The following is a 24,798-nucleotide window of genomic DNA, read 5'->3' as shown; positions in this document are numbered from 1 at the left end:
CAAAGACTATTAAGTGCCCTTTTATCTTTCGAATTAAGTTTGTGCTGTGCCATACATCTAGAAGCCTTATTCAATTGCACTTGCATGCTTGTATTTTGTGAATGTTATTGTAGCTTTAGGCAGTGTTAATATAGTATAGTAAATACATCTTTCTAAATATGTTTATTTAGAGTTCTTAAAGCTGGAAAGGCAACCATATGTTCATCTGAAAATGCAGAGCACAATGCAACTCATGTATTCATCGGTGGTAAAATTTCTCCTATACAAAATAAAAAGTGTCTCTCTGAAGATCGACACTACCCTTTGCAATATATAGGACATTACCTTTTTCAAGTGAGTAAACTAATTTATTGATTACTGTAAATAATGCAGTGTTAGTAATGGAGGGGAATATAATCAGCCAGAGTGTTTTGTGAATTGATTAAAGTTAAGACAACTTTCTGATTCTGGGACTATGTATCCAAAAGATAGGAAGGCTTATGAATATACACAAATACCTGAAGGCAGGATGCATAATAGGCAGGCGGTTGTCTGTGGTGCCCAGTTACAGGAAAATGAGTATAAATGGAAAGTCAGGAACCACTTGGGTTTTCTTGCTGTAAGGTTGATGGAACACTGTAAGAGGTCACTGTAGAGTCTCCAGATGCCATATAGACATGGTCCTGTGCTAGTGCAGAATTCACTAGAACCAGAATTTTGTTTTACTATTTCCCTTAAGAGAGATGCCCCATGTTTCATACTTGTTTGCTTACCAGATGCACTGCTTAGAAATTATTAGTATTTTGATCTGTAACTGTTTGAAGGCTTCAGAATATTCATTTAGTTCTCAGACTCTGGGATGACTTTAATCAACTGCTAATTCAAACTACTGCCTTTGTCGGCAAGTAGGAGCCAAAACTGTGTTTGTTACCATTTATAAATCCATTGGTCTCTTTTGATCAAAGCACTTGATCAGAAGTAGTATTTCCCTGTAGTAAAGGTGTTACAGAAGGGTGAGAAGGTTGGAAAGTCTTAATGTTTACATCCTGAATAAAACACATCAATGTGGGCTCTTACTGTAGTGCTTACTCTCTTAATGAAACTTGTTCAAGGAAGTTGCTCTCATTTTAAACTTTTCAGCTAAGATGGACATTTCCATAGATTAATTAATGTATTTTTTTTATGGCTATGTCACCTTTTATTGATCTCTGTCAAAATCATGTGTTTCTTGCTATACACCTTGAATTCCTCCCAGGTGAGATAACAACTTTCCATCTTAACGAGTCTGTTAACTTGCACATATCTTTTTTTGCTTAGATTTCATTAAAGGAACTCACCTAAGAAACCAAGAGAACATTAACTTTCTGTCTAAGTGAATGTGAAGAACTCAGGAAACTGCCAAGGCTCCTAGTCTCTTAAAAGAAAAAGAATAAAACATAGGCAATCAAATCACAACACTTGTACAGATATATTAAGCTTTATCAAAGAATGCTATGGACATGCTCTTTTCTCTTTGTCCCAGAAGTACTTGGCATGTTATTAATTAGATTTTTCCAACTTCATAAATTTATAGTCATGCTATCTGACTGCTACTTCTAGCAAATATAAATCTCATTCCTCCCCTAAACATCCATATATGTGTCTAGATTATGGATTTAGCAAAATAGCATTATATTCTTTTCAGGGCAACTGAAAGTCCACTAATGTACAGAGTATTTTTGGTGTGATTTTTTTTTTTAACTAAGTCTTTGCTTCATGTTTATATTTCATTATCTGTTCTTATTATCTCAACCTTGTAAGACTGCTGTTAGTATTGTGTGAGATTGGTGTTGGTTATATGATGCTATAAGGTGTCAAATTTATTGATTCAGGATATTAAAACACATGCATAATTTTTTTTTAGGAAGCTAGTCTCATACTTGAACAGTGACTTGAAAAGCTTTTTTGGATGCATGCTGGAGTTTCAAATTTTCTGCCAAGATGGTACTACAAATTGTTTGAATATAAGTGTTTTAATGAGCATATTGAAACTAACATGCATGAAGGGCAATAAGAAGTAAAGACTAGTTAATGCATCAGAGTTCAGTTATCCATGGCTCATCAAAAGCTATTTAGAATTCTAGTCTAGTTACCAAAAATACTTAATTCTCTTTTGAAATGTGCAAGTTTTTGTTCTCAATATTTGTTTAGAGATACATTATGCATGTGCCAAATATGTTTGTTTTGAAAAATACATTTAAGGGAAAATCTGAAAACAGGGTGAGACTTGTAAATTTTGAAACTTTATATTGAAAATATGGAATTATAAACTTCTTGCACCATGTCGTTGCATGCACTACTGTATTTTTTCTCTACTGTTATGTCCCAAACTCAATTCACCCATCAGATTGAAGTGTTTGAATTACTAGGCAAGTTACACCAAACCTTCCACACCTGCTCACAATAAGAAATGGCCAAGGGAATACTTTACCTGCATCTATCTCATGATTCTTAACTCATCACGCTGCAGGAGGAGTCTGGTTTTGTGGTTACTTGTTTATTTACCTTAAACAAACATGGTGATTTATTCTTAACCTGTGTATCTTTGGTGAAAAGCATGCATTGAAACTCTTACTGAAATGTATGTTCTCAACCCATTAAGTAAATTCAAAATATTTTGTATAGTTATTTTTTTCAAGCAAAAGTTATTTTGTGGTGTTACTGAGAGTTATTTCAGAATGAGTTGTAAACCAATTTGAGAAATGCTTCCTCATTCCCTATGCTGAAGAAGTAGCTGAAAATGATAGGTGGACTCAGAGAATTAATTACTAGACAAACAGACAAAAATATCAAATAAAAATAAGACAGTAAAACCTATTAAATTTATATTACTAATATTTTTCATGTTTATAGGCAAGAGCTGAAAAGATTTCATTCTAGTGGTCTATATGAAATGAATAGACAAACTGAAGAAGAAATGCCTTTACTACATTTTTGACCAGTTGAAAATGTGTGAGCTCTGGTTTTAGTTTTTGAAAAGCTCTGAGAGAGAATCTGTTAAAGAGAAATAGTCCTTGTTTCAGCCACAGAGATTGTGACTTGACCTAAAGTCAGTTAGGAAAAATAAATATGGGGAAGCTTACCTTGATAACTCCTGTGCTGTAACTTCATACAACATCCAAACCAGCAGCTTTATCTGACACATGATGTAGACCCTTACACAATTACATAAACATACACAGGCACATACAGTTTGCGATACAATACACAGAAAGACCTAGCAAATAAAAGTCGGTTAGACCATTAGCTTTGAAACAAAGTACTATTTTTTTTCTCTGCAGAATGAAATACAAAATCCCAGAGATACACAGATGAACAGTTTCCTGGCTGCACAAGAAACAGACCAAGTCATGTCTAAAATGCAACTTGCTGAAATGAAAAATGTTATTGTAAAACATATGTATTTTACTGCGGTAAGTAACAGTTGATGCTTTGTAAGCATTATATATTTTATATTTATACAATTTTATATTTTTATATTGCATTAATTATATTAAAAACCTTTATATTTCATTATAGTATTGACCTAATAAAGTAGATACTTGACATACCTTTAGGCCTTTTAACCTGCAATATTTAATACTCCCATATTTACTACTAGATGTAGTTAAACTTAGTTACATTAGTTAAAATAAAACCTAGTTAGTTTCATTAGTTAAAAGTTAAAATAAGACTTAGTAAAACTTAAAAGTTAAAATAAAACATTAGTTAAAATAAAACTTAGTCATGGCAATTCATTGGCATGGGTGTGTGGAAGACAGGGTGTACTACTTAAAGCCCTGGTGTAATAGATGAAGTAAAAAGTAGCAAATATCATTCAACAAGATATCTTTGAATTACAGTCTTTCTGTGATTTTCCTGTTGTCTAGCTAACTTATGCTAAGACATTTTTCAAAACAGTCATATTGTAGAGCCAGTGTTTTGTTGACTCACATGGATGTTTTTTATTACAAGCCAAGAGTAGAGCTAATGCACTCCTTTGGTTTTCTGTTGTCAGAGATCTAATCCTGATAAAATTGGTACATTAGTAGTTAACAGCTCTATTTCACGTCGAGAAAAAGCAACTGAATACGTTGAGTTAGGATATATTATCTCTGTAAGTTACAGTGGTGCAGATGATGGTGTCTAAGTATATTTGTCGGAGCTTATTTACATGAAGCACTGTAAGTTTTAGTAGTGGAAGAATTAAAAATTTTAAGTCCTCAAAAGGTACACACAATGTTTAAACACAAGATTACAAATAGAAGACCTATGCTAGTTAAATCTATGCACCATCAAATGCTAAATCTTTTATCAGTGACATTTTATCAAGGCCATACCCCCCAGACATTAAAAAAATATATTTGTTCTTAACTTTTCATGTATTTTACATACATGAAAGAGCAAGTGCTCTGATTCAAATTATTATGTAGCAATGTGCAGATGGACTCTTCAAAGATGGTCTCTCCTAAGGATATTTTAGTAATGTGTTTTAGTAACATTGCAATACTATGCAATAACTAAATATGGCTATAATAGTAATACATTTTTGCACCTATGACTATATTTTTGCATGCAAGAGGAATCCAAAGTTGGCATTTTGCCACAGAAAAATTGAAAACTTTTAGGTTTTTAATGTCTAATCTAGGAACACTGTCCTTACAGAGCAATCCCATTACAAACAGACAGTAGCAGGGGAAAATGGGAAGGAAAATTTGGCTATATTTTATTCCTTTTAAGTCATTAGTCCCCTGTTTCATAATTTAACCAAGCAAATGAAAAATCTAAATAGACAAATCTAAATGATAGGTTGTGCTTGAGCTACATTTAACGGAAGTTGTCATTTGGGCAGTTTCATGCACTATTTATTGAATATATTGACTGGTATCCAGTTTGCAGGTTGACTTTATCCTGTTTTACAGACTATTAAGCACAGATTTACGGAAACAGACCAGCTGAACAAATACAATCCAAAGGTAAGCATTATTAAAAAAGAGGGCATGTTATGCAAATGGAATTTTATTATGAAGTTAGACATACTTCGATTGCAAACTTAGCTATCAAAAAACATTTTTAGATTTTGACTGTCCAAAACTCTGATAAAGTTATTGTTCCATTAAGGAGCGTCATTCGATACTGAATGTTGTTTGTCCCTGTGATACTTTTAGTACTGTCCCTGTTATTAGAAAGAAACTGTTTAATCCTGCTAGTTAAGAGAACTTTACCTATTAATGTTAGGAAATCAAAAAGCAAAGATCTCCTAATATGATTTAAAGCACTTTAAGTTACTCAAGCACTGTATTTGTGCAGTAAAATTAAGACAGAGTGTACACAATTTTTAGCACTGCTTTTTCTAGTAGAGACAGATTTTAGCTAGAGGTTATCTCACTGTAAAAAGAAACAGTACTTGTTCTTTCAGCACATGCCTGATACTTCATCATGTGAGTTTCCAGAGTCAGCTGAAGCACAGATTGCAAGTAGAATGTTTTATGTTTTCCAGTCCTGTTTTCATAGTCACTTTGACTTAATTCCTTTTTTGTACTATTCAGTTTCTCTTTTTTATTTCTGTTAAGCCAAATAAATGCCGTAAAACAGGTCAGCAATAGATTTTAAGTCTTTGTTATAAACACCTGAAGTAAGTTAATATTTTTAAAATTTTGCCTTGTCTGTCTAGAATACTAAGAATAAATCTATAAACAGTGTTGAAACATTGCCTCTTTAGTATTCAAAAAGCATTTTATACAGAAACATTGCCTCTGTATTACTCAAAAAGCATTTTATACAGTGGCCATGAGCTACTAGTAGTGCATTTTATATGGTAACTTGTGTTACTTAAAAGTTAAAAAGGGAAACACTTAGAGTATGTGTCAGCTTCCTGTATTCCTTGGTAACTGAAGATCTGGTATCTTCATGAGCCATACCACATAAATAGTTACTTGAAATCAGTCTTTTTCTGATTTCTTTCTATTGACAATAAGGGAGGAAGAAGAAAAAATTTATTTTTAAAACGTGAAGAGTAAAATACTTTTGTCATGGTCCAACACCATCACTGATCTGTAAAATCCTATGTGTGTTTTTGTTCCTGAAGAGATTTGCATTGAAATTTAATCTTAGGGTGTAGTTTATTGAATTAATGGGATGAAAAATTACCTTTCTTAGCACATGTAACCTGAAATTGGTTTTCGGTACTCTTAAGAATAATATCATTTTTTGCTTGGAAATTTTAAGCTTAATTGTAATACTTCTCTTACTGTTCTCTCACTTTTATTGTTTTATGGAATATCCGTTGCTAGCCTTTATATAATATGTGTCTTCTATAGTAAGTATATTTATGACTTTTATAAGCAGCTCCAGTAAACATTTCCAATAATACTAATGAAGTAAAATCACACCTACAAACTAAATGAACATATTAGATCTGCCTACTGTATTTTGTTATCTCAGTTTGCAACTGCTAGGAAGGCTTAGCCCAGCTAAGTGTTCTGTTCCATCATCATCCCAAAAATATTTATTTCTCTTTTGTCACCTTTTCTTCCACATCATGCAATGTAAAAGATGTATTGTGTGGACCTTCATATTTCATTTGTTTCTGCTCAAAGTGCTAATGATTGTACCAGCAGTGCTTCACAAGAAACTGCTGATTCCTCATCAGTCAGAGTGCAAATCAGTGAAGCTTGGACAGCTTATTGAGTATTAAGTCTCTTCAATAGTAGGTGTCTCCTGATACTGACAAAAATTTATTGCCTCAGTTTTGTATCATCCTTCTCTACCTCTTAGAAATGTGATGAACCAGTCTCTAGTTTCTCTTTGACTTGAATGCTGTGCAATGTTACCACAGTCTTCTCAAAACATCTGTATTTTAGTGTATTTTCAAAATAATGCATCAATGTTACTATTTCATCTAGTAAAGAATTTTCAAGAAATAAAAGTTTCAGTCACAATATTTAAAGCTGGATCCTGGTGCGATCACCAGGTGAAGGTCAGGGTAACATGCCTGTACACGCCCTATATACAATCTAACATCTTAAATCCAGGTGGCAGACAAGTTCTTCGACTGTTATTAAACAGTTTATGATTGCTCTATAGACGTGTTGTTTGCATGTAATTAACATTACAAAAGTATGAATGCAACCATTATTTCCAAAGGAAATTTTAGTGGAGATTTTAATAGTTCATATATGAATGAGAAGATTGAAATAAATGTGAGCTCCAAACATCAGATGCACAAAGACTTGATTAAAAGAAAATTGTCTACATGAGCAGCTTTATATATTGTTAATGTGACAATGGCTTACATTAGGAGTCTGAGATACAAGACATTTGCAGAGACACTAAATATCTAATGCTAAGGTGGAGTTCATTCACTGAGATTTTAGCTGTGATTTAACCATGATTTTAATTTCTTTCTGAATTTTTTTCATGTTTGAACAGAGCACTTAATGTTTTTTATCTTACTAGAACATTTTTGGATGCTATCTAATAGCAGTATATTCTTTAGACTTCAAATCCACAATTGGACTCAAAATCCCTGTCAATTTAAAGTATAAACTGTAATATACTATTAAAACAATTAGTAAGATATTTAGATTGGATAATAGGAAAATTTCTCCCTGCAAAGGGTTGTCCAGCTCTGGAAGAGGCTTCGCAGGGCAGTAATGGAGTCATCATCCCTGGAGAGATTCAGAAGATAGGTACAAGTGGCACTTAAGGACATGGTTTAGTGGTGGGGTTGATAGTGCTGTTAATGGTTGGACTCAATGTTCTTATAACAATTCTATGTGAGCTGTTCTATTAATGCACACCAAGAGACAAGATTTTTGGCAGAGATCGTAAAGTTTACAAGTTACCAGAGACTAAAGCAACAATAAGTTTATGTAACTGTTTAATTCCCAGCAGTGCAATCAGTCTGACCCTGCTTCTCTCAGCTGTGCCTCCTTATCCCAGAATTAGGAGAAATTTGAATTTACCAGAGCCTCAGGCTGTGTGGTCAAACAAAAAAGCTGTATTTCAAAAGAGTAGTTACCTGGCAGAAGAAAGCCATGCTTCATTTAGCATTACTGTTGCAACTAGCTTGTGCACCAGCTTTGGTTTGAATCTGAACTAGAGGAAAGATGTAAATAGCAATGTACCTGAGACCTTCAATAGCTCATTAGTGTCATTAATTTGTGATCTCTGGGAAGCTGAAAGTACAGACAGTAACAGGGAAATTGCAGAGCAAATACAGCATCTCATGGAAGCTATTGCATCTGTCTGGATTCTCTGAAAGCTGTAAAGTTAAGAGTTTTGCTGTCATGAGTAGCAGAGAACAAGATGGGAGTCCTGTGCTATTAAGATCTTCTTGACTGGAAAGACCCCTTCTGCTTGAAAATGAGAGTCCCTTTCCCCCTGCCCTGGCAGAGATGTAAGGTGGTATAGAATAACCTCCATGTCTCAGTCACGTCCCTCTGGCTACTGCTAAAATAAATTCTGTCCTGTCAGGAACCAGGATATATAATACCAACATTTTAGTTAGGGATTTTCTTGTTCGTTAACTTGGTTGGTTAAAGGGTTTTTTTAATTTAAGCTGGTTTGGTTTGTTTGGTTTTGTTTTTTTTTAACAATGATATCCCATTTCTAGGTTAAAAGTACTGACTGGTCCAAGGGCACTTGGTCTATACTTCAAGGATTAGTGGAAGAGGACTTACTTCATGATGTAGTCACAGAACTTGCTGCTGGCCAAATGTACAGTGCACCTCCTGTGCAACTTCTTCATCCTCTTCTAGAATATGTCCTATTGGTGAGAGATGAAGATTAAAGTATTATTAAAAATAAAAGCAATAAATGGAAGTATTATGATCTTTGCTTCTGACATAGTATTTAGTTGTTTTTAGGGACCCATTCACCCTTCTTTTTGTGCTCATCAATGTGCTTGTAAAAATAAGAAAATATTTTTTAAAGGGCTTTTTCAAATTAGTATTTATTTGCAAGACAAATGAATGTACTGCTCTAAATATTGTGGAAGGCTTGTCCACAAATATTTTTTGTTGCTTTTAGAAACAGTATTATGCTAGTACGCTGCAGATAGAGAGATCGATTGAGAACAAGGTTTGCTCTAAACAGTGCTGCATTCAACTGGCATATCACACCAGAGCAGCTCTTTTTCTCTTTTTTTTTTTTTAACTTTGTATTTTTATGCATGTTACTTCAGTGATTAATTTTGGCCACTTGAGACTGTAAAGATTAAATAAAATAAACTCTTAGTGATTACAGATATAGATCTTTGGCTGATTTGGAGGCAATATTATTTTCTCATTTTTTACAGGGAAACACCGATACAGTATTTTTTGCCAAACTTTGTCATGTTTTTTATGTTGTTCTTCATTGTGAACCTCCCTGGAAGTCCCCATCGATGTTGAAGTATTATTTGGATTTTCTTCAGTGTCCTATCTGTAAGAAAGGCACATGGTCCTTGATAGAGATGCTTGTAAGGTATGAAAGATTAATGAGGTACCAAATGCAATCGTTATGTTACTCCAAACTCAGAGACAGCAGAGGAGAGTTGGCATTCTATTGCAACAAAGTGCTGTTTTCAACAGAACAAGTTACCAGTATGTGAAAGTCTAGAATTGGAAAAGATTTGGACACTTCACTCTATGTTTCAAAAAGTGTTAGCTCACAGGCAGATGAAATTTTTTGAAAGAAAAATAAGTACATTATTCTTAGCCTTAATAATTTTTTAAAATTATTTTATTTCTTACACTCTTTACAGAGTATAATAATCTGGGTAGTCCTGCTGTTGTTGTGTGTATGCATATAAACACACACACACACACATGCATATATCTGCAGTTATAAAGCAAATTCAAGGCTTGTCTTGCCAAACATGAAGTTTCATGTTGTATTTAGATTTTAAACATAAACTTCTTTTTGAATAAGTCTGATTATATCTTACCTATATCTACAAAGACAAGACAGTATTTAGGAGCTGCTTGGATAGTCCGTCTCTGCTTTATCTTGAGAACTTATTTTTTGTAATTTGCATCAACAGAAATTAATTCTTCATTTGGAAAAGAAACTACACCTCTTCTTGTAGCTGTGATAAAACCTCAAGTAATATTTAAATACTTTAATACTATTATGTTTACAGATACATGAATGTGTGTGATTGTAAGCATGTCTTGAAGAACATGAAAGACAATTTGGCTTTTAGATGAAGTATTTTATCTTTTACTACTTCCTGGAGAATGGGAATACCCAGAAGTTATATACCTGGTTCTAGTACTCAAAATTCTAGGCAAAAAGTGTGTTTGCATGTTACGTCAGAATTGACAGTCTGTAGTCCTGTCAATTAGTATGTATGAACTGGTATCTGAACAGAAGTTTGTAGGATGTTACCATGTCTGCAAAATACTACAAAATTATCGTGTGTTTAAAGGATTTTAAAGAAGTTCTGTTTAATATAGTAATTGTACAATATCTCAAATAGAGACAGAAAAAGGAAACCCAATTAAATTACTTAGTTTACACTATAATACAAAATCTTCATCTGGAAAACAAAAGCTCAGTCACAAACATGTTAATTTTTTTTTCTTTTGAAAAAAGCTTTAAACCAGAAAATTAGGCTTTAAAATGCTGACTGTTGCTGAGGAGCAAACTATTTCTTTGTCAAAACAGACCGGATTCATTATTGACTTTTTTGCCAATCAAATATCTGTTGTTTCTGTCATACAAATGGAATTTTTCATTTTTTATTTTTCAGGTCTTGCCTTTATTGTGAAACAGTTTGTCATATGGTCACACTTTCAGGGACAGAAGATGAACTGAGGATAGTTCATAAAACATTATTGAAATTTTTCTCTGATTTAGTAAAAGGCGAAGTAGAGTTCCTGACAAAAAGGTGGGATTTATAGAATTTCTTTATTTACAGCAGCTTGTATCCTGATTTGTGTATATCCCTGATAAGATACTGCTCTAGAAAACAGTTTAGCAATTCCATTTATATTTTTTTTAATTCTTAGATTGTTTATTGTAAATTTATATGTTTCTTATAATTATGTTTTTTTGCTTTTTCCAGCTTGTTATTCCAGTTAAGCATTTAATTTTGCTCATAAAGTTGTACTTTTAGATTTGCAGTACTTCACTGTTTATTCTTTAAGGTAGACAAGCAGCATTTTGAATATACTGATGTATGTTTTTGATTTTTTTTTTTTATTCAAATAACTGTTATCTCCTTATTGCCTTAGAGAGACAATTACCTTTCCTTGGTTTATGAAGTATAAAAGAAGTCTAGGTTTTGCTTTTATATAGAAATGATGGCCTTTATTTTATGTAAATAGTGGCACAGTATTAGAATTCCCTAGGTCTAACAGTAATAGTCATCATAATTGTATTTATTCTGCATCAGAAATTGTGTCTGATCTTTCCATAGGTAAAAATCGCCAAATCTGTGTGTATTTTGAATGAAGACAAGGTTTCTGTCTGGTTACTGTAATAATCAAAGTGGTATAAAGCTTTCAGTTTTTCCCTTTTTTTTCTTTTCAGTTTGGTTGAAGGAACAAATTCACAGCATCAACAAGTCCTGCCACAGACAGTTCTTCTGAAGACATTCTTGCTTGAAAGTGGAACCGCAGTGCTTTTTACCAAACACATAAATATTCTAGCAGATTGGGTCATATTTTCCCATAGAGAATTAAATGGAAAAAATTATGTGAGTGTGAATTTTATACTTTAAAATAATTAAGATGGACATATTTTTTTAAAGGTGTCCCTTTGTTCATTCTTTTGTGAGGAATTATATATAACAGCTGCTTGTTATAGAGGCCTTTTATTGTGAAGCGTGCTGGTTTTTGCTCCACTAAAGAAATGAATTGATCCATAAGATACTTATATAGATATGTAGAGAAGAAACGAGTCATGAGTAGCTTGTTGGCTACATTCAGATGTTCACATGCCCTTACCAGCAGGTATTACTGTAGTTATTACAGACACCAGCTTGTTCTCTCAAACAATATGGTGTAGTGAAAGAAGTGATTATCTTATTTTACAGTGACAGGATTCCGGAAACATTTGAAAGAGAAACCTAACAAAACTAATACTTTTTTTTGTTGTTTGCTAGATATGCATTGTTTTACTGTAATAAAATGCCCTGGTTTTCTTCCTAAGTCTTTTAGTTTCATTTGGAATATTTCCTAGGACTTAGCATAAAAATGGAATTGAAGGCAACTTAATTGCTATTCTGTGACCTGCTGACCAGCAGGACATTGACCTGAAAGATACTAAGTGTCCTCTATACCACCTATTTCTTTTCAGAAGCAAGAGGCCTTGTAAAACATCTTTGACTTCTAGATTCTCACTTAAAATAAAACCTAACTGCTGTCTCTGCATTCTCTTTTAAATTATTGTGAGAGCACAGAATAAATAGGTATTCCATTCACTTTTTCCGTACAGTAACAGAACAATAGAAAATCAAGTATTTCAGGGAGAAAAAAGCACTTTCAATATAATACCAAGTAGTTATTCATTATGCTATGAAAGCAAAAAGATTAAACAAAATGAGAGCTTCAATCATCTTACCTAGCCAGACCTCCTACCTTTTTTGAGGGCTGTCAAAGCAAGACATTGTGAAACAGTGCTGCTTTTTATCCTCGGTCAAGATATTTAAGAAGTACCTAAAATTAGGCTTCTATACCCATATTTATATTTAAGCAACCTATCTTTTCAAAGGTGCTGAGCAGCAAGCAGGCTTACATGCAGTTAGTGTCAGTAGCCATTCTGTTTCTTCGGAAAATGACACTGCTTTCATATTTTTCCTGGTGTTGAATCTGCAGTTTAAGTGTAGGTACCATTTAGTTTTTTCTGCTATGCCTTCCTTTGGCAGGTTCTAGCACTGTAAGCCGTGCCTTTCTGATAAACCTTTCTTTGCACTGGCAGAATAATCACTTTTGTCAGACTGTATTACATATATGAAAAATAAGCTTAATCCCCACACACAACATAAACCACGGAGATCTGCCTCTTGTTTAGATTCTATTTGCTTTATGTACATATATCTCAGAATTGTCATTTCAGCACAAATCCTGGATGTCTGTTGCTTTCTCACTTTGATCTTACACACTGTAGTGTAAACTATCCTACACAGATGGATTCTAGCCTTAAAAAGCAGCCTGTTGCCTCATAATATCTGTAGTGTATTACGTTTTTTTCTAACACCTTTGTTCCTCATATTTATCTATCTATTGCACTTTCTTTCCCATTGCATTTTTGGTAAAAATAAATTCGAAACCAAAATTCCATATTTTTACAATCCAACTCATTTGTCCCTTCATTCACTCTCAATCTTGTTTTACTAAAGCTTGATATTTTTCTGTATTTTCCGACTAATTTTAAAATTCCATTACACAGTTTAAAATGTCATTCAGAAAATCAAAAGAGCGAAACCTCCCTATCTGTGCAGACAGAACTTTTCTCCTTCCTTTTTCTATAATTTCAGAGATACTGTGTATTTATTTATGTATTTCCATGTCATTAGAGGTAGCATACAGGGTGCAAAATTGTCCTTCCTGTCTTCAGTTTGAGGTGTGAGTCATTGTTACCAGTTTTGTTTTATAAAAGCTGTTTGCTTAAGAGGTAACACCATCACAAGAAGTGTGTAGGGCCATTCAGAAACCTAAATGAAAGGAATGATTTTGGATACTGTTTCTGCATGTGGCTTATAGCACATTGCAAAGGACTGACCAACCATATTTCTCAGTGCACCTAAGTGTGTTAGCTTGTGGGAAGAAACAAACATGCATGTTGTGATATACCAAACTTTTGTACAGTTCTTCAGCAAAAATATCTATAAGTGGAAACAGATTAATAATTTAACAAAATTACTCATTTGAACATATCTAATATAATATTTTATAACTGTAAAAGTGAGCAGTTATTAATTTTTTTAGCTTTTTAGAATGAGATTCTTTTTTTTTATGATTCAAAGAGGTTGCAACAAAGAGCGCTGGAGTGCATGGAAAATGTCTGTGTATGTTTCCTCTCTCCGTGTGCTGAGTTGCTGCAAAATTATGTTTTAAGTATGTGTGTAAACATACCATGTAAAAAGAGCAGTCCAAAAAAAAGCTAAAAACAAAGCATGAAGTTGAGTGCATTTGTTTTCTGGAGTTAGATAGAATTTGCTGTATTTTAGAAGTAGCAGAATAAAAATAGTGACAGGAAATTGGATGTCCTCACTGATCACTGGGTTAACCTGTTCGGACCACATGGGGGAATAATGTTGATACACTATTCTTGTAGTTAAAAAGGCACTGCCAAAGAACATAAAATATTTCCTATTATTTGAGCTCTTCAAACGAATTTTGAATATAATTCTAAAATAAATTAACATATATTCTTTGTTATATTATTTAAACAGGTTTGATGGAGGAACTCCTGGTCAAAGTTCCTTTAATGAAATTTCTTAATTCAGTTTTAGAATTTACCAGGGAATGTGTATGTTGCTTATAACACTTCTAGTTGCAGTGAGCTATTGCATGGTTTTTCACAATGTCACAGATGGTATCTTTCATCCCTGAAAATACTGGTGGGGATTTTTTAAAAAAAGCTGTCTTACATAGCCTGATAAAGAGGTGACAAAGGCATTCATTCAGGTTTTTGGTTTCATAGTATAAATTTGTGTGGTGTAGAACCAAATGTCTTTCTGGTCTGTCACTTGCAGTCGTTTTTTTGGAGGTATATTTGTAGGCATTTGTGGAGTACTGCATTTACAGCTCATGAAAAAAACCCTTTTCTTTAGAGTTCTAAAATAACTCGGTAATTCAAAGTAAAAAACTTAAAATTAATTTTTCTATAAAAACTTTTATGTGTAAAAACACACTGTGAAACTTCTGCCACTGTAGCACTGTATTTGACTTGACAAAGCATTAAATGGAACAGCAATGTAGGAATTGCATTTGCTAAGCTAACAGATATCAGTTGAAGTGATGTGACCTTTGTATGCTAACACAGTCAATAGCTTCTTCCCACTTCTATGCTTTTCTTAGTGAGATAGCTTTGAATTTCAACAATAAGAGCAAGGAACAGAATTTTGAAAAGAGGTTTCACTGCATGTTACTTAATTAGCTGTACATGGTGTAATGGGTCAAGCTCAGCTGGCAGATAAGTCCCCACCCTGCACTGGGTTGAGGGAGAGAACCAGAAGGACAAATTAAAAAATGTATGACATTATATACAGAGAATTTAATAAGTGAAACAAATACTTACCCACAAGCAAAGCAAAATAAGGATTCCATTCAGTGCATCCCATCAGCAGGCAGATGTTCAGTCACTTCCTGGAAAGCAGGGCTTCATAAGACATGGCATTTACTAGGCAAGGCAAACACCATCACTTCAAACATTCTCCCTTCCTCCTTTACCCAGCTTTTACTGCTGAGCACAATGTTCAGAAGGTCTTTGGTCATTTTGGGTCATCTGTCTTGGCTGATGCCCCTCCCAGCTTCTTGTTGTAGAAGCAGAGTGGGGAAAAAGAGGTCTTGGCACTGTCATGCACGGTAACAAATTCCAAGTTTAATGGAAATGCTTGGGGTTTTTTTTTTTCCTTTTTAATACTGCATATGTTTTCACTACCGTCTATTGTTTTGTGGTTGAAATTGAAAATACTTTTAACATGTTAACATTTAAACATTTTTACTACATATGGTTCTTTCAGGAAATTAGACTAATTTCCCTCTCTCTCATTTGTAGCATTGAACCATTTATTTAAAATGGTTGAGGAGAAGTTCTTGGTTTGTCCTACTGTTCTTTTACAAAAATGCCAACCAAGCCTACACTAGTTGGCAGTATCTGGTTTGTCTTGTCAGAATGCAGAGATACTTGGCTGGGCAAATATAGAAGCAGCTAGAGTACCAGCTGCATTTTATATTCACTATATATCTGACTGTGAAAAATTACTAATACTTGCAGTATTAACAGTCATTATTTCAGTCTGCTCCCTCAATGTCTGCATTCACCCCCACCCTTTTTCTTAAAAGTATTTCAAAAAGGAATTAGTTAAGGTAGTGATGTAGAAACCATAAAGAGAATGTAAATACTTGTGCTTTACATCTCTGTCTATCTCAGATTACACTTATATGTCCTTGATCCTGTCACTTAACTTTTGTTAAAATTGTGCTTATTTGCTGTGTTTGTGAAATTTATTTCCAGTAAAGAACTGTTGGTGGAATTATATTATTCAAGCAGTAGTTTGCTTTGGGGTCCAGTGATAAGAGGTATACATACTTAAGGGAAATTTAAATGCATTTCAGATATTTTAAATTGTTCTTCAGCTTCATTTCCTGAATCCTCAGAAGATAGTGTAAATGTACCTTTTTAAATATTTAAACTTTAGTTTAAAAATTATACTTTCAGGTTTTTGACATGCCATATCTGTGTTCTCAGGGTTTTTTTAATTATGAGATTTCACAGTTCATCTATAATTAAGTATTATTACATAGTAAAGGAAGGAGCAAACCAAATCAAGTCGTGTTTAAGAAAGTAGAGGAAGTAGGCCTGGAAGCAATCTTGGAGATGACATTCGTAACAGATTTTGTCTGGCCAGTTCTTAAAAATCTTGAGTGATGTTGATTATGCTTCCACCACACACCATGTTTATTTGTAGTTGTGTTTATTCCTTTTCTTTTGAGTGATGAGTAACTTAACTGTAGTGACAGTATTTGTGTAGTTTTCAACAAATTGCTTTATAATTTTTTAATTATCATCTATGTCACCGTCTCCGTTGTTCATATGCTCATCTGTTTGGTGCTCAAACTGGTTTTGATGCTTTTCAGCTCCTAAGGAATCCTAGTAAATTATTTTAAACCAACCTTGAACATATTTTGTTCTCAAAGGAGTATCAGACAAATCATTGACTGTAGTGTGTACCCATTGAGTTTGGTTTGTCTCTTACCCAAAACTGTCCAGTTTCAAGTACTCATTATTTCTCACAAGGTGCAATATATCAATTTGTGCTCTAGTGTAACAGTAGTAATTCTCTATAGAGCCCTAGGTCAGATTAATTTCATGTGTTCCTGCTACGGTGCCTGTGCTCTTCTCCAAGCTGTGCTTTCAAAACATGTGGTCAAACGAATGACATATTTCAGAGTAATTTTATAAAGTATTTCTACTGTGGCTCAGGAGGGTATGTAGATAGATGTGACCTTGCAAAGACTAGCTCAAACATTAGAAATACTGCTTTACCTAACCAGTATTGATTGAGTTCTCACATGGGTGAATAAATGCATTTATCAATCTAATGATTTATTATCAATAACTCATTCATCTATAAATGCATTCACATGGTGGTATCTGGATAGCTAAATTCCTGTGTATTGTCTTGATGCCTCTTGAAGAAAATACACCAGCTTTCTTTACTTGTTCATTACCATTTTCACAGGATCACTGAATAAGCTGAGTTGGAAGGGACCCATAAGGATACATATATATAGATATATTCTCTCTTTCTCTCAATCTCGCTCTTTTTGGTTTTTGGGGTTGTTTTTTTTTTTTTTTTTTTTTTTTTTTGTTTGTTTGTTTGGGCTTTTTTGTTTTTTGTTTTTTGTGGGTTTTTTTTTTTTTTTTTTTTTTTTTGGGGTTTTTTTTTTTTTTTTTTTTTGGGGTTTTTTTTTTTTTTTTTTTTTGGGGGTTTTTTTTTTTTTTTTTTTTTTTTTGGTGTGTGTGTGACTGTTCAAAATAGAATATTGTAGGGCTAATATTCAGAAGGATGGCTTTTTTCCTAAATTTGTAGCCGCTCATCTCTTTGAATTTTTTGATAGCTGAAGGAAGTTACCTTTTGCAAAGTAACTGCCAAAGTTTCTTCTGTGGAGGAAACTAACACTTAGCGTCCTTTTTCCTTTTGGCACAGTCATAGTCACAAAAAGAGCTTTATTTCATGATGAAATCTGAAAAAGGCAATGCTAATAGAGCAGGGAGAAAAAGATCCCTACAATTGTCAAATAAAACACAAGATTAACTGGGATAAGTGCAGTACTTGCAATCTTATGGTTAAACAAAACCTAATTTAAAAATAAATCACATTGCAATTATAAGTTTTGACAACATTTTGCATATAGTTTAGGTGATAGAACCTGTTTTTCTCCATTACCAAATCTTAATTGATATGGCATCAGTGACACTAATTTTGGTGATCTGGCTGCAATAGTTAGCTTTTGAGCAGAAGAAAGGCCAATGAAGGAGTAACGTGGCAGCAGAGTGAGCTTTTATCTGACGTTTTCTATGTTATTTCTAGTACACTATCTGTGAATTTCTTATATATTACAGATCAATAGATGCACCTATGCTTTTTTCCATTTAGGCTTTCAGAAGTGAAGTTGCTGGTCTATTAAATGCAATTCTTGGAACTGTAGTGGACTATTGGATCATCTCAGGTTTGCTTATGGACAGGAATGTGTTTCATCAAGTGCCTGATTTGGCGCATTACCTTGCCATTTCATGTGATGGTAAGTGTTTGCAATGCCTCTCAAAAGTCTTCTAATCAGATACACTAAGTCCTAATTAAAATCTTTGGTTTATAGTTTCAAATTGTTTTTAACCCTTGTTGCAGCTGTGCACTGCATGGTGTGTACATACCCAGAAAACCATTTTATTCTGTATGTGTCTGTCGGTGTCAAGCAAAGATCAAATAGAATGGGTTTTCTTGTTAAAATCCCTCTAAATTAATGTCTAAATGTTGATGTGAAAGCAAGACCACACAGTCTGAGGAAGAAAAAAAAATATTTTGAGCTCTCTTGTCTGTTTAGGAGAAGCTTTAAGCATATCATAATAAAACTTAAATTCAGGCAAGCAATCGGAGGCACCTTACTCAACTCAGACAAATTTTATCACTCCAGAAAATCAATAGATAGCTAAAGACACTTCAGTTGTAAGTCTAAAACCTACACTGAACTGTGTGACTCCTACAACTTCAAATGAAATATTTCAATGTCTCCCTCCAAATCCTTGGACTTAATGAAGGGAATCGGAGAAAATTCCATTGAGTCCCATTAATTACTGGGGTTCCTCCTCATTAAATCGACTAGGTAAACAGAAACATCATAACTCAAATAACCATTATCATTTAACATGGAATGTCAGTTGAAGTATCTGTACTTTTAGCAGCAAGGAGTTGAGGAGCTTGGAAGAAAAGATTATCTCAAGGAAGTATTATTTTAATTTATTTTCAAAATTAATTCCCACCAAAGCTTCCCCTGACTCCTTTTCCAATCATCATTTTCTGTCGTAACAGGTATATGTAAGCTTCATTTAAATTGCATCTGCCTTCTACCTGGACACTTGGGAAGAACCATCATGAAAAGAAATTACACTAAAATCTTAATCTCTGGACAATTTGTTCTACTCCAGTCTTACAGAAAGCAAATTATGAGATCTTTTATAGGCTGACTTAGTTCTTAGAAGGCCAAAACAGTTTGAACTTTATGCTGTTTAAATCAATGGAGCTTTTAATATGTAGCACTTCAATGGATTTTGTAGCTGTCATATAACAGGGATAGTCTTGGATAAATATTTCTGTAAGTCTTTATTACTTTACTGTATTCAGAAAGGGAAAAGAGAACAGGATTCAGTCTGTTTATAGAGATTATTTGACTTGGGCCACTTGGTACAATCCACAGCACTCAAAACTATGTGAGTTTTTCTAAATGCAGTTACACTTACAGTAGCAAACATCTGTATTCTCAAACTTGGGTTTCTGTTTTGTTTGAGTCTACAGATCAGTTAATTTATGATCATTTCTTAGCAAAACAGAAGATTCCCTTGATACAGTAAAGATTTCCTTCCTTACTGCAGGTTTTACTTTCCAACCATTTCAGTTGTTATTTTGACAAAATTATTTTCTTAGAATCAAAATACAAATTCTTACCCCTGTAAGAAAAAATCAGTCTTCCTGTCTTCTTTTCCAAGACAAGGTAGGTCAGTATTATGCCTGGTAGATACCAATATATGTTGTATGGATATGTAAGTTTCTCTGCCACTGTGTGGGGCATTTTTTTAAATAGTATAAGCTATTTGGTACATCTGAATGGGGTTGCAGTTTGCTTATGGTGACTTTCAATGTAGAACTTGTAGGTCATCTGCATTATTTGCGGATTTCTTGTTCGTGTGTCATAACTGTTATGTGAACTCGTGTCTCTTCGAGATTTAGAAGGTGATCACTTGCAGAACTTCACAAAAAAAAATCTATTCTCAAAATAAAGGCATAATTTTTATAATATTGTATTAAGAGCATTTTAAAAAGTTTCACACAAAAAGTGATGCTTTGTCTTCTAAAATATGTTTAACATTCTCTCAGTATCTCAATATCTTACCAGATGATGGTTAAAATCTATTTTAATGGAAAGAATATTAGTACTTCTTATGGAGAATAAGCTTCTGAATCTGCAATAGGAGCAAAAAGCCTGGAAGATCTATCTTCTCAATAACTACGTATGCAGATTTCTGTATTTTCATTTTAGGCTTACTTTATTTTTTTCCAATTGCTTTTATCCAGATTTTTCTGTATGTCAATTAAAAATGTTTATTTGTGCCATACCATCCGACTGGCTTCAACTGTTTGTTGCTGAAGCAATTTTCAAACAAATGTGTTTACAGAGGAATATTGCTGTTTCTACAGAACTTCTTTCTCTTCAGAAAATAGTAAGTAACTCCTTAAAAACTTATCACACTTCAGTATTTTACAAGTATTTTACAATTTGATTCATTAAAGTCTTGAAATATATCTTCTCTTTGTGGTCTAAGGTCATGCGTGTTGCCTGCATTGTCTTTCCATGTGTTCCATACATTTGAATTTCTCTTTGCCTGAGATCTGGGTCCAGAACAATAGTAAGATTTTTCTTGACAGAGAATTTGTCAACCTGGTATCTGTGTACATGCAGTTATCATGAAAGTGAAAAAATGCAACAGTGGAAGCTTTTAAAAATAATCCCTGATATAATGATTGCAGCATTCCATTTGTACTTAAGTAGAATGCCAGATATAGTGTGATTTTTCTCAGCTACCTTTTCCTTTTTGAATTTTTGAAGGGATAGGTCCAGGCATATGTTACATAGAAGGTTTTATGATTTTGAACCACAGTGTATTCCTGTGAATTTCTCCTCTTAGAAACTTTCTCCTACTCACAAACCTTTGCCTGCTTTCAAATCACAATTAGTGATAGTTGTTGACGAAAAACAGAAAAAAAGAAATTCTCAAAGAATCTTTTGAGAATTTCTGCAAAAGAAGTTCTCAAAGCCATGACTGCTGGCAGAATGCAGGCAAATCAGGGCAATCACACAGTAATGTCATGCCCTAATTTAGAGTCTCATTTCAGTAATTTTAATTCTAATGACTAAACAGAATAGGGAATCCATAACTGTTTGTCTGTGTTCTACTATTCTACAGAGAGAGTCACAAAAAATCAAATTTATACCTTTGTACATTTCCCATACATAAGTTTTCATAAATTCTTCAGGAATTTATTTTGAAGAGAGGTCATTGTTTGTTAATACAGCACGTTTAAACAGAGGTTGAACAAAAGACTGTCAGAATTCATAACATAAGCCAACTGCATACTAATACTTGATGTATATTGCCACATATAGAGCAGAATTGCTACTTTCAGTATCAACATGACTACTGATCACTCTCTGCAACTACTTAAAAATTGTTATAGTGCTTGAAACAAGTCTATGTGCTTTTGTTGTTTTCCTTAGTATCACTAAGTCTTCTTTCTCATTCCATACAGTAAAAAATTTCCAGTTTTGCCAGTTCTTCTTAGACAGCATTTTATCAGCTTGGCTTTTCTCCGAGTTCAACAACTCCTTGGTGGTAAATGTGCAGTGAAGGTGCAAGTAAGGTGTTCCCCACCTACTGTACAATGCTTGCAAGATCTGCAGTGAACTGCTAAATACTCAAAGCCTTCCTTAATACCTTTCTTCCAATATAATTGTTGTGTGTTTGATGAGTCCTCCTCACTGGCCTTTTTTCTTATACTTTTGCCAAACTGCAGATACTTAGATGACTTTTTTAAATGACCAGTGTAAGTGGGTTTGAAGCTCTGTGTTACTGCAAAGAAGCTACCATCTACAACAGCCAAGGCTGTCCTAATAGAGAGCACCTAAGGGATAACTGGCTTACTGCCTTTGTGATGCTCAAATACTTAATCCAACCCCTCATCTCAGAAGAGATGAAGGAGTGGAATGAGTCTGTCTTTAACCAAATTGCTCCTTGGTTTGGGGGCAGAAAGTCTGTAAATACTTTGTTTTAATATATGAAAGTCAGTTAACTGTACTCAAGTCTTAGTCTAGCTAGAGGGATCCAGATTTTCTCAACTGCCAGAAATCTGAGGGAGGCCTAGAATTTCCCATTTTCTGTCTTAGACACAAGCCACTCACTGAGGCCAATGTAGAGTGAGTTACAAAAACATTGAATAGGAATGCAAAAGACAAACTGAAACAATCTAGATGTACAATCATTCAGAGATCAAGAATGTAGAGGGATACATGTGGATATAGATGACTGCTTTGCAGCAAGTGTAACAAAAGAAAATTTTTTCATTTAAAAAATGTTACTTTTGCAACAGGTTTGTTCCTATTCACCTGCTTTGCGAGAGATAGGGATGCGTGAGACAGAGATACACAAAGCAAAGAAAAAGAAAATAGGGCAACAGCCATGCCCTGAGTCTCAAAGGACATTACAGATGCTAAATGGCGATAAGCAGAACCAAGTCAAAGTGCTGCCTGATCTACCGTAAGTAATACCTATAACATCACCAGTTTCATTCTGCTTTGGGGGACAGCTTCTGACCTGACACATTTCTTGAACTTTATGTGACCTGTTTTGTTGTCTACAAATTACTTTAACTGACAGAAAGCTCCATTGTAAGCCTGTAACACCTCTGGGCTGGGATTTCCCCTTTTCTCTTTGATCATCAATTTCAGTGTTTATGCAGACTGATGTAGTTTTATTTGTCTAATATTAAATGTATAGGGTATACACAGAAGTTCACTGTTCATAGAATAACCTTTAAAGACACTTTAAAAGTGGGCAATCCTATTTGATTTCTGTTTTAAATACAGTCATAATTAAATGTCATAGAAATTATGTAATTAAGACATTTGCCAAAATTATGCTGCAGTGGATAAATCTAAATATCCTGTATGTACACATTTAAAGCCATTAAGTACATACACATTAATTAGGAAATAGTGATTTAAAATGTGTCCCCTTTGCTTTCTTTTCAGTGACTTAATCTTTAAAAAGCTTAGAGCAAAAGCAGAAGTCCAGACTGCACACACCAAAGAGAGTTATTTTTTTGCTGAAGAGGTACACAAGAGAAATATTAAAGGTATTCTACTTATCTAATTTATGTTAAGAAGTTTAAAATGGTTAGAATTTATAGTTTTATGTTTAAAAAAACTTGTCCTGATGAATGCTGGACTAAAACGATGGCTTATGCCCAAGAATTATTTTCTTATGGTCCACGTTTCTCTTTTGCAATGTCTATTTAAAAGGAGGAATTTGTATATATGGAAAATAAAGTTGCCTTCTTCATTACCCTCCTCCTTCCATACGTTAAATACAGTGCACAATTTGTGTGAGCTCATTCCAGTCTTACCTGCCTTACTTTGCTAATCCACCTCAACCTGTGCTTGGTAGGATCAATGTCTTCTGATTTGCAAGTATAATTCAGTCTTCATCTCACTGAGTCCTAGACATTTTGTGAATAAAGACTGACGAGTATGCTATGTTACATAGCTGTTTTAAGCATATGGACTGTTTTCTTCCAGACATTCATCCCAGACTATTAAATGCACTTGGCTTTTGTTTTAACTATTCTGGAACTCATGTACCTAAGGAATAAAACAGCACTGCAGTAATTCATTCAGTTCCTATCTACTACACAAGTTTAATAACTGTACTTTGCATGAGGCTTCCTTTACTACAGAATTGCTTGCTGGAACTACTTTTTCATCTTCATCATCGGAAATTTACCTACAACTCTATTAATATGACACCCAGGAGAAGGCTCAGAAAAAAATGGCAAAAGCAAGCTGGAATTGTTCAAAAAATTAAAAACAGAATTGTATCACAAACAAAAGAACACCTCACCCCCTATAAAGGTTTAAAAGAACTTCAGCAACAGAGTCAGACCATACATTTTTTAAATTTGTTCCCTTTGTTTTTATTGCTTTTGCAAGTAAACAAGTGAATTATTACATCTGCTTTCTACAAAGAAAAGTGAGTTGAAGGACTTGGAGGAGAGGGGGAGGGAAGTGGAACCAAACAAACCAATCCTGCTTTTATTTCTATTCTCCCCTGCTAAAATTATAAGTAGTGTCTTCTGTTGAAAGAATGGGCACAGAGTTGATAGATTTATATAGTAAAGGTATTAATATAGCAAAATGTTCAATGTAAATCTTACTATAAAAGCTAAGAGATCTAGCCTAAGATATCCTGAATTTCTAAAATGTTTGGTTCATCATCTTTCACCTGGTATCAGGATTTTCCTCTGGCTCTTGTTCAAAGCTAATCAATTATTGAAAAGAAAACAGCATTTAGAATGTGTCTGAAGTTTTTATTACACAGAAGCTAGTGGTGTCTATACATATATAATACATATATATACATATTATTTCAGCTGTACATGGTATTACAGTTTGGATTTTTTTCCCCAGGGTCTACTACTAATAATAATTTTATTATTATTATTGATTTCCCTCTTTCTCCCCTCCTTCTCTACTGTAGCCAAGTCAGAGAGCCTATTGAGAAACAACAAACCATCTGCTAATAAATTTGAAGTTT

At 33.8% G+C, this 24,798-nt stretch overlaps 1 protein-coding gene across 8 annotated transcripts in view; it reads left to right on the top strand.

Annotated features, from left to right (window-relative positions):
• The window catches only part of SLF1 (SMC5-SMC6 complex localization factor 1), a 35,061-nt gene that overhangs the window by 5,521 nt on the left and 4,742 nt on the right, over positions 1 to 24,798 (top strand). For all 8 annotated transcript variants that reach the window (XM_041489457.1, XM_041489455.1, XM_041489452.1 and 5 more), the window contains 11 exons: positions 171 to 333; positions 3,300 to 3,431; positions 4,920 to 4,973; positions 8,615 to 8,773; positions 9,299 to 9,465; positions 10,736 to 10,873; positions 11,518 to 11,683; positions 18,317 to 18,461; positions 20,507 to 20,652; positions 22,577 to 22,743; positions 23,238 to 23,341. In XM_041489457.1, the coding sequence (XP_041345391.1) occupies positions 171 to 333; positions 3,300 to 3,431; positions 4,920 to 4,973; positions 8,615 to 8,773; positions 9,299 to 9,465; positions 10,736 to 10,873; positions 11,518 to 11,683; positions 18,317 to 18,461; positions 20,507 to 20,652; positions 22,577 to 22,743; positions 23,238 to 23,341 (1,541 nt within the window). The remainder of the gene's footprint in view (positions 1 to 170; positions 334 to 3,299; positions 3,432 to 4,919; positions 4,974 to 8,614; positions 8,774 to 9,298; positions 9,466 to 10,735; positions 10,874 to 11,517; positions 11,684 to 18,316; positions 18,462 to 20,506; positions 20,653 to 22,576; positions 22,744 to 23,237; positions 23,342 to 24,798) is intronic.

The sequence above is a fragment of the Pyrgilauda ruficollis genome, unplaced genomic scaffold (genome assembly GCF_017590135.1).
Source record: "Pyrgilauda ruficollis isolate IOZ18807 unplaced genomic scaffold, ASM1759013v1 scaffold94, whole genome shotgun sequence".
NCBI classification, from domain to species: Eukaryota; Metazoa; Chordata; class Aves; order Passeriformes; family Passeridae; genus Pyrgilauda; species Pyrgilauda ruficollis.
The sequence above is the reverse complement of the archived record's forward strand: the minus strand, read 5'-3'. Positions and strand labels throughout refer to the sequence as shown.